General features: G+C 42.1%; 1 protein-coding gene across 1 annotated transcript; it reads right to left on the bottom strand.

Annotated features, from left to right (window-relative positions):
• Nucleotides 1-519: 519 nt before the first annotated feature.
• sall3b (spalt-like transcription factor 3b) lies at nucleotides 520-9,779 on the bottom strand. The gene is made up of 4 exons (XM_082521437.1): nucleotides 9,239-9,779; nucleotides 2,452-5,403; nucleotides 2,037-2,368; nucleotides 520-1,106 (listed from the first exon to the last, which is right to left on the bottom strand). The coding sequence occupies exons 1-4, from the start codon at nucleotides 9,318-9,320 to the stop codon at nucleotides 714-716; spliced, it is 3,759 nt and encodes a 1,252-aa protein (XP_082377563.1). The 5' UTR covers nucleotides 9,321-9,779; the 3' UTR covers nucleotides 520-713.
• Nucleotides 9,780-10,026: the final 247 nt, after the last annotated feature.

Genomic DNA, 10,026 nt, shown 5'->3' with positions numbered 1-10,026 from the left:
TTTAGATTTAATTGAAAACTTCAGACGTAGCTTTGCAGTTCTACTAAAATGATAAAATATAGTCAAGCTAAAGAATCAGTTTGTTAAAGCTGTTAGTTTATGAGGGCCATTTTATTGTTTGCCAAAAAAAAAAATCCTTGCTGAAAGAGATAAAAGTAAATGAAAAAGCTTATTCTTGGCTGTGATTTCTAAGCAAAAAAAAAAAAGTGCTGTAATAACTAAGGAGTGTCACGTATAGATCTGAACATACAGGTGGTGTGTTCTGATTTTTATTCGGTCCGACTGTTGTTTAAGAAAGACAATTTCTCACCATAACACTGACAACGTATCTTTTCAGTTCATAGATGTGGATGTTCACGAGCATATTTTGTGCTTTGCTCTCACTGTAGCAGCAGCGGGCAGGTGTCCAGAGGAGAAAGCAGACTCTTTGCATTATTGATTATCGGACATATGTTCCCTTCTTCAGAGCAACCATACATCTAAGGAATTGTCAATTACAGTATGAGTTGAACAACTTCTTTACTGTGTAGAAAAACACATTCACAAATGACTGCAAAGTAAAATAGCAAAATGTGAATAACCTACTATTCTCTGTTGAGTCATAAAAAGTTCTTTTTCAAGTCTATATATAATACATAAGAACAAACAAGGTGTTTTACAAATATTTTAATGTCCATAATAACTTGCATAATTTCACAACGTTTGTCTTTTTTTCAATTGATTCCAATTTCTTTACTGTCATCAATCAGCAGAGAAAAATGTCTGTTGTTTCCCAGGTCGATGCCTGTCTTGGTTAGACTGGTAATTGGACCTCCTGCGGTGCTCACTCTGTCCATGCCTGCCGAGAGGGGGTGAAGCTGAGGGATGCCTCTGTTCTGGATCACCGAGATCTCGTTGTTCTTCATGGCCAAGCTGTTGGTGATAGCTGTCGCGTAACGGTTCCAGAATCCTGGGTCTACATTCATGGCTCGAGCTGCCAGGTCCTTCTGAAACATCTCTCCAAACTTCACTGCCTCTCCACCCAGCAAAGCCATGGGGTTGTCCACAGAAAGCCGCCGGCCTCTCCTTGCCGGTGCATTGTTCCACATGTGAGTTCCCATATGAACCTGAAAATGGCATTTAAAGTGTTATGTGGTAATCTTTTTCAAAATACAAACATAGTTATATATCACCTATAGGACAGCTGACAGTTTATTCATGTTAGATCTTTTGATTTTTTTCAAACACACCCTGATGGTTCAAATACATTTATTTAAACGTCATTTTTAGGCTCTGACAAAATAAAAGTTTGAACAGCAAGTTTTTATTGTTTGATCCAGAATCGATTTGTTGATTAATAATTAATCAGAAACCTTTCTGATTATTCAATACTGTAAAATATTTGTTTGTTTTTGGACAAAAACAAACATTATGAAGGTGCAATCTGGGGTTCTAAGGAATTCTAATGGGAATTACTTTTGATACTTCTTAACATTTAAGAAATAAAAGTAATAATCAGTTATGATTTTTAAGATCCAAGTGGTGAATAGCAGAGATTTTGTCAGTGTTAGTATGATGTTGCACTAAATGATGAACAAAGTTTTAATCCTACAGAAACCTGTATAGTCTAAGCAGTCTTTTATTTTGAAAGGTGCATGATTTAAGCTTCCATCGATATGCTTCCTAATTCGCGTTAATGGATTCTTATAAGCAAAGATACCATGTAGAGAAGAATATGTATGCTTGGTAAATGTTCTGTTTTCGTTTAGTTCATCTGTCTCTGTTTTTCAATATGGACTGTTTTACTTTTAGACACATTTGAACAAGAGATCCTCTGAATGCTTTGTTTCTCTAAAACTGAAACCAGGTTCTTGGTCTAAAGGATTCCCGTCTTGCAGGAAGTCTTGTCTTATCCAATATTCACCACAGTAAAATGAGTCCTGGTTCACCTACTGTGCACTTTTTAAAACTTAATAGCAATAGGGAACAGTTTTCCTTGATAAGGTCCTAACACAACACAACACAACACACCAGAAAAAACATCAGTTTTTATCTACCTTCAGATTGCCTTTTGTGGTGAAAGCTCTACCACAGATCGAGCAGATAAACGGTTTCTCTCCGGTGTGAGTCCGCTCGTGGATCTGCAGGGCGCTGGCTGAGGAGAAGTTCTTCCCACAGACATTGCAGTTGTGCTGCTTTGGGGTTCGCCGAGGAGGCGCAGGGCCTAGCAGGGAGGTCATACCTGGGCTACCAACTGACGGATACGCTGGGGTGATGTGGATGCTAAACGGAGGATGGTGCCCTTCCATCGGGGTGCTCGGTTGACTGTGACCATTCACCTCAGTTTTTATCAAGCCCGATGAAGTGCTGGTAATCAGGCTTGGAATACCTGCAGTATAAAGTTATCTTTACAAAACTAAACTGTTTTTTAAGGTTATTATAATAAACATTTACATGGCATTTTTAGCTTACCTCTCTCTCTGCTCAGCTGGAATGACATACTGTAAGGCATCTCCTCTTTCACACATAGTTTGCCGGGCTGTGTTCCTCTCGGCTCTTGGGCAGCTGCTGGTGCAGAGGCAGGAGACTCAAATTGCTCTCTCTTCACTGAGGCTGCCAAAGGCTCCTGGGATTCTGGCCTGCTGTTGTCAACTGCCGGTGATTTGATCGTCATGCTTTCTGAGTTGCTTTGAAAGGGAGACGCTGATACACAAGGCGAACAGGAGGACTCGGACACATGTGGGCTGTTTTCACTACAGTTCTCCACCCTTTTCTCTGATAAAGCGCCTTCAATATTGAGCTGGCTGCTGTCTTTAAAACCATTAATTAGGGGTTTTGTACCAAATGACTGGTTTAGGCTTACAGCAGAATCAATCATTCTCATTTGTCTCTCCAGAGCTGCTATACTTGACACAATGGCTAAAGACTTGGGGGGAGAATTACAATCAGAGATTAAGGGTTTAGATGTATATGCGCCTTCCTCCATATTTTCCACTTCCTCTTCACCATCCTCATTATCCTCTTCCATTGAAATATCATCAATGAGGTCATTGCCATTGCTGCTCAGGCTGTCAAAGTTGTTCTCATTGAAAGACACGTTGCTGTCCACCTCCTGCAGCCCGTCCACCGCGGCTGACTCTGAAATCTGACCAACCATGTGCATGCGGATATGCTGCTGAAGAACAACAGCATTGGTGAACTTCTTCTGACAAATGGGACACGAGTGTTGCACCTGCACTGGGAGAGTTTCTCGGTGAACGCCAATGTGAGTCTTCAGGTTTCCTTTGGTGGTGAAAGCCCTGCCGCACACTTTGCATTTAAAGGGTCTTTCGCCTGTGTGGATGCGATAGTGCATCTTGAGCGCGCTCTGACAGCTGAGGACACGGTGACAGAGGACACACTGGTTGGGATCTGTAATCTTTTTGTCAATATTCTCCACCAGCTGCTGAAGCTTTGAGGTCTCAGATGGTTGCATAGAATCCAGGAGGCCACACGATGGGAGTCTTATTTCGTCTGAGTTTAATGAGAGAGAAGGAGAGTTGGAGGCAGGAGATGCTGAGGCGATGGGTTCAGGTGTGGTGGTCACAGATGGGATGGTGGTGCTGGTTGTTTCAGAGGCAAGGTTGGGTCTCAGATTACTGGTGCAGCTCTGGGGCAGGTGCACCCCCTCTGTTTTCAGCACACTGGAGGCTTCTAAAACGGGAGAGAAACGAGCCTCGCTGCCTCTGTGGTTAGGTGACACAGATACACATTCACCAGGAGCTGGCTCATAGGAAGATTTAACAGATGGTGTTACACTTACAGGGTCATTTGAGCCGCCGATACTAGTAATAGTGGAGGAAAGCGGAAGACCCAGAGTGGCTGGCAGAGTTGCTACAACCGGCTTGCTATCCAGCCAGGAGGAGACAGGTTTTTCTGGAGGGATGGACATTCCATAGGGAATCCCAGAACTTGTTGGCACATTATCCAGATATTCTGGCACTGGGAAGGGGTTCATCTGAATATGAGGATACTTCTCTTTGTGCCGTTGAAAGTGCACCTTTAAGTTCCCCTTTGTAGAAAATCGGTTGCCGCAGATGTTGCATTTGAAGGGCCGCTCTCCTGTATGGGAGCGCAGGTGGATCTGCAGAGCACTGTCACTGCCAAACACTTTGGCACAGAACCTGCATTTATGCTTGAAGAAGGGCTCCTCTGGGCTGGGCTTCGTTTCGAACAAGGACACATTAGGCAGTTTCGCTTTCCTGTGCTTCATCAAGGCTGCGAGAGGGTCAAGTGCATTAGCTGTGGCGGCAATGCTAGCCAGGGGATTGGGAAAAATGACGCTGCTGGGGGGGCTCTGAGGTAGAAATGGCAGGCTAGAAGAAGAGCTGAGTAGACTGCTCTGTGCCAGCGAAATGGGGCTGGAGGAGCTCAGTGTCTGAGTACTGCTAACACTGCTGGTGTGTGAGCCTGTGTAAGGAGGCAGCAACGTGGAGATGCTGCTGCTGCTGCAGCTGGAGAGAGATGGGGTCGTGTTTTCTGAGGAGGCTGAGGTACATGTGACATCCTTAAATGTGGGCTGTCCACATATAGTTTGTGAGGGCAGGGTTTGTGACTTTTCAAGCACAGAAGACAAAGAAACAGCCGCCTGTCCGTTAATGGCGGAGGGAATCGTTCCTGACAGTGGCAGGACGGGAGGAGGGATGATGCCTTGTGAGGGGAAAGGGTTAGGAGCCAAAGACAGGGACCTGGAGACTGGGTTTAATGCTGCTTGTGTTGGTTGTCTGTTCATGACAGCTACCTGGCTGCAGATCTGCTCTATAAGCTGCAGCTGGTGGACCTGTTGTTGCTGCAGAGCTAGCAGGTGTTCCAGGATCACCGGGATAGCTGCTGAAGCTGCCTTCCCTCCTGGACCGCTGCTATTGATCCCCTGGGAAAACTGGGCAACAGCCACCCTGGTGCTGTGAAGGATCTCAAGTGTCACGTTGGTGCTCGGCATGCTGTAGCTGGCAGCTGCAGACATCTGGGAAGGAGTGGACTCAGCTGAATCCGGGGGATGGGGGCTAGGCGTTGTAGTGTATTTGTCCTGTGGGCAATGTTCAAGCTCCATAGCTTCATCCCGCTCCCTCCCTTCCTCCAAATTATCCAGACTGTCGTTGTCATTCACCAGTGTTTCTCCCAGCTCAAAGCCGGCATCCGTGGACTCTGCAGCAGATGAGTCACTGGACGCTACGCTGGGAACTGGAGACGGCCCGACAGGAGATTCCTCCGGTGCAGGCATCCCCTCGCTGTCCTTCACTATCAGCACCAAGGGATCCTCAGTGCAGACTTTGTGGTGCTCTAACAGTTCGGTCCAAGTGAAGAACTGAGCACAGCATTTATCACAGATGTGTGTTTCCTCACTGTCTTCATTGGCCTTCTCTCGCTCCATGCCAGCCAAAATCCCTGAGAAGGAAAAAAAACAAGAGTAGAATGGGAAACTGATCACTGAATGTCCCGATGTTTCGTCGGTGGGACGAATTTTCTCTATATCACCTTTCACCTATGGTCCCTTCCCCCTCTCACTCGTGCGTGCGCACACACACACACACACACACACACACACACACACACACACACACACACACACAGCGGTGAGTCCATCTTTCCAATCTCGTGTTGTGCGGACAACCATTGTTTAACTCCACTGAACGTTGAAATCCACAAGACACCCTGCAGCGTCCAAAGATAACAAACATGTCAAGCTGAAACGGGACGGTTTGTCAAGGAATTATCTAAAACAAATTTAGATTAAACTGCATATGTGCCGTAAACGTTATGCACACACGTGCATTTGTATGTGAGAACAAATTATGAACCACAGGAGGAAAGGTTTGGGGCATTTTAAGGTTTATTTTTAATATAAAAAACTGCATTTAACCAAAGACCATGCTCAGCTACTTCAAAGTTTACAGCTGTGGAGTGTGTGTTCATTTTTAATGAGACGTGACTCTAAAAGACTGCTTTTAAGTGTCTGACAGAAGTTTTCAACTCACACTTAAAGTAAAATTAAAGTAAAAGTAAAGAGTGTGTGAAAACACATATTTGTCAAAATTTCTATTTGGAAAAAGTGACGTGAATTAACCTAAACTTAAAAAAACTGTTGTAACATTTAATAATCTACACAACCTGAAACACATGTTATACCCTGATTGTTATTAAAACATCGTGTTCGCTCTCAGGATCTGATAAATTTAATTGTCTTCTCAAATTTCTTCAGGAACACATCTGTGAATCTGCATCAGCAACACATATCTCTTTTTTATTTTTGTATTTCATGCATCTAAATACCAAAAATACAAAATACATATAAAAATAAAAATACTAAAAAATACCCTGACGTGAACAGGACGTAAGAGCGTGCCTTGTCGTCCTCGTTTCCAGACTTTTCCTGATGTATTTTCTCATATTTTAGCACAATTCTTTATTTTGAAATCTTCATTTCATTTTGCCCCGTTTCAGTAGCTGATATGTGACATTCCTTATGACAGGATTTCACACTTTATGATCACTGTTGCATCTGTTCAGGTTTTGCCCCATTAGGAAACAGACAGTAATGCCAGATGGGAAGTTTTGGGGAAATCACTACTGAATTATTGCACATATATCCGGGTATTGCTACACTAATTTAAGGATAACAATTTTTAAAAACTGATTATTTAGACGGATGGATATTTTCAGGGATTAGGAACGACTGTAATTGGATTTTGTTAACTGAGTATCTTTACAAACTTCCATTCTTGTAAGCATCACACGTTAAAGACACGTTCACAGGGACTGTCAGCGTTTTTTCCTTAAGCAAACTAAATGTGAATTTTAAATAATTTTAGATTGAAAGATGTGTGTTTGTGCTAAATTTGACACGAACGTGTGTCTGTGTGGCCCCATATGTGCACATAATTCGTGTGTGTGTGCACACGCGTGTGTGTTTGTGTTTCCGACTTAAATCAATAAACTCCAATTATCACATTTCACCACCTAAAAGAATTACTCCCAGTGTGCTGGAGCTAAAAGCAGCCGGAGACGTCTGTTATATTTACAATTATACGAACACACTGAACAAATCCTCACGCAAACACGCAGAACAATGTCTGCATTAAGGAGGAAATTAGTTCACTAACCTATTATAGACATGTAGCTCCAAATGTGGCACGTCAGAGATTTTATAAAAAGAATTTTTTACAGACTTTTTTTCAGTTTAAGAAGTAAGAGTGTAACCAGAGCAGAGTAGAAAAATCTATTTGAAAGTCAAACTTGTCATGGGTAAATAATCAGAGTCCTTGCCTCACAAAGTGGGTGGTCTGAGGATCACCAGGGCGATTCAGCAAACACAGGAGTGAAAACACTTCCACTGTTTTAGCACAGGATTTTGTCTGCTCTCTGTAAGATTTACTTCCAATGAAAACAAAGAAAAGATCGGATTTGATTTAAACCTTTAAATATATTTCCAAATGTAATAACACGTGATGGGAATTTATTTAAAAATGTCACCCTCACTCAATCCATAATGTCAGGAACAGTAAACAGATTTATGTTGGTTTCTTGTGTGGTTTGGCGATGAGAGGAGAGAGGGGGAAAAAAATCATGAAGCTGCAGCTGAAAAGCAAACAGATTCGCAGCCCAGCATTAATGCTTCTGTGACTCTCTGCGCGACCTCTGGGTCGCAGAGGTCAATGGTTCAGATGTACTAATTGTATTGTGATCCAGACATGGACCACTTGCCCCTCTCAGGGTGATGCTGCCAAAGGTTAAGTCAGCAGGCTCAATCAAAGCCCAGCTCATAGTGGCGGAGCCCCCTGCTTGGCTGGAGGGCGGTGGGAGGGCCCGAGTCAGGAGGGCCTCTTCCACACTCGACACCTTTTCACAGCCACGCATAAAAACAAAGTCACATATAATTCAATGAAAAATACGCAACAAAAACGGCAATGATGATAAAAATTGCGATTCCACCAGTGAAGCTGATTTTTTCATTTACAGGCCTTTTACTTTTCAGGGTTATGCAAACAATAATAAAAATCCCTCCATCAACATTAACATAATTAAAATAAGTCAAATGAATGATATTACATCAGCATTATTTGGATGAATTTATATTTACGTCCCTGGTGGAATGTAAAAGTATTTCAGCTGATTCTGCACCAAATTGAGAGGCCAAAGATTAATTTTAAAATTCTGTTAAATTTCAGTAAACATTTTGGCCTCTTCCAGCAGTTTAAAGGTTGATTTACACTTAAAATATTAATGCTGATACAATTTAATGCTCAGCTTCTTTGTTGATTAAAAGGTTGAATAGGGATTTCCTGCAAGCACACCAGATTAAATCCTGACACTGAAAATATACAAGATAAGAGTTATAGTGTACTCTAACATGGGATGGTCATATGTTTTAATGATTTTGTTCTGTTTACAAATTATATGAAATGCGCTGATAATCCCTAGTCATTATTTTATTCATGGACTTCCCTAATGTTATAATTAAAAACTTTAAATCAATATACATATATATTTAAAAAAGGGTCTTGACTTACTTAAACGTCTTACTTTATTAAGAAGCTTCTTCTAAGACTATTTCTATTTGATTTATAATATGAATGTTTATCATTAAAAGTTTAATAGTTGGCAGGAGGACTTTGTCCCCCAAATTAAAAAAATACAATAAAATAAAATATGAACATAATGTGAAACAAAATATAAGATTTCCGTGCGTTTCTTGCTTCATGTGGGGGTTTTGTTTCGGCGCAGTCCTTCACAGCAGGTCCTGTTTCTTCAACATTTAAACACCAAGCAAATAAACTATTACATTGAACTTGGTTCATAAAGAAAAATGTTAAAAGATTTCAGTCTACAGTTGCCACTCCATATTGTGTCAACATCTTCTCCAGCTGTTAAATCTCGACCTGCACGAGTCAAAGTAAAGTTAAAACTAAATGAAAAAAGCTTCCTTGTGATCAAATCATGAACTTTTTCGGATTTTATCTTTAAAAAGTTTCCCTAATGAGACTTGAAAGCTAAACAGTGTGATACAGAAATAATGCTAAAATAATAGGTGTGTTTCCGCAGAAAATGGTAAGTAAAATTGTTTAAATTAATTTGCATTCTATTTTATTTTACAAATTGCCTAAAAAGTTTTTTTTGTAACAGAATAAATCATTTTGAATAAACCGTCTAAGACGACAGTTCTTCTTCACGCAGCAGCCTAAAAACCCCCTGAAAAGTCGTCCAAAGCTCCCCGGACACTTACCATTATTGCAGAGCAGTCCGGTCTGTATCGCCTCCTCATCTGACTTGAGGTGCTGCGGCTTGGCTTGCTTTCGCCGGGACATGTTGATCTGTTTGTGCGCCTCGCTGCTGCCTTTCGCCGAATCATCTACAAGCAGCGAATGGGACGCTTCGTGGAGAGCGGGTTCGGTGAAATAAGAGATCGGAGGATGGTGTTGATGCCCGAGTGCAGATTGCGCATGTCAGTGTAATTATGATGGAGGAAGGATAATGCTTTTACGACTCTAGCTGCCTTTCGATGGGTGATTGGCTGCCGTCCAGCCAACTCACGGTAGATATGGAAATGAGGGATGGTGTTTAATAATAATTAGTTCACTTCCTGTCCGGTGTGCGGCTGATTTTACGCACATCTCCGAGCAGCCAACATGGTTTAGTCCGATCTGAACTCCTGAGAGTCTTAAGCGTTTTGGAACGGTCTTGGTTTTAACTCTGTGGTCAAATGCTGCATCTTTAGATAGTCCGTTTGAGTCTAAGATTGTTTTATTTCCTTTCTCAGCTCTTGGATTGGCTTAGACATTCCACTTTGAGTTGACTCCTCGGGAGGTGGATGGCTCGATGTCCCAGCTGAATCCCTCACACACACTCGCGGCAAAAGCGTAACACTAGCAGGAGCACCCTCAGAGAAAATAGGCTGAACACCTAAAACTGCCTCAAGCCCAGAATCAACGCGACGGAAGAGGTAACTCCCTAACAGATCAGATTTCGCAGGATTGGATACGTGCGTAAAGTCAAACTTTGTGCGTAAAAATC

The sequence above is a fragment of the Aulonocara stuartgranti genome (assembly GCF_965226115.1).
Source record: "Aulonocara stuartgranti genome assembly, chromosome: 22".
In the NCBI taxonomy this organism is placed as follows: Eukaryota; Metazoa; Chordata; class Actinopteri; order Cichliformes; family Cichlidae; genus Aulonocara; species Aulonocara stuartgranti.
Note: the sequence above shows the minus strand (reverse complement) of the source record. Positions and strands in the feature narration are given on the sequence as shown.

What these genes read in the sequence shown, in the direction of transcription:
- sall3b (XM_082521437.1), bottom strand. Translation starts at nt 9,320, where the DNA reads ATGTCCCGGCGAAAGCAAGCCAAGCCGCAGCACCTCAAGTCAGATGAG. An exon ending in CGGACTGCTCTGCAATAATG is followed by an intron (nt 5,404 to 9,238) that starts GTAAGTGTCCGG and finishes TTTCCTTCTCAG; the next exon opens with GGATTTTGGCTGGCATGGAG. An exon ending in CCACAAAAGGCAATCTGAAG is followed by an intron (nt 1,107 to 2,036) that starts GTAGATAAAAAC and finishes TGCCATTTTCAG; the next exon opens with GTTCATATGGGAACTCACAT.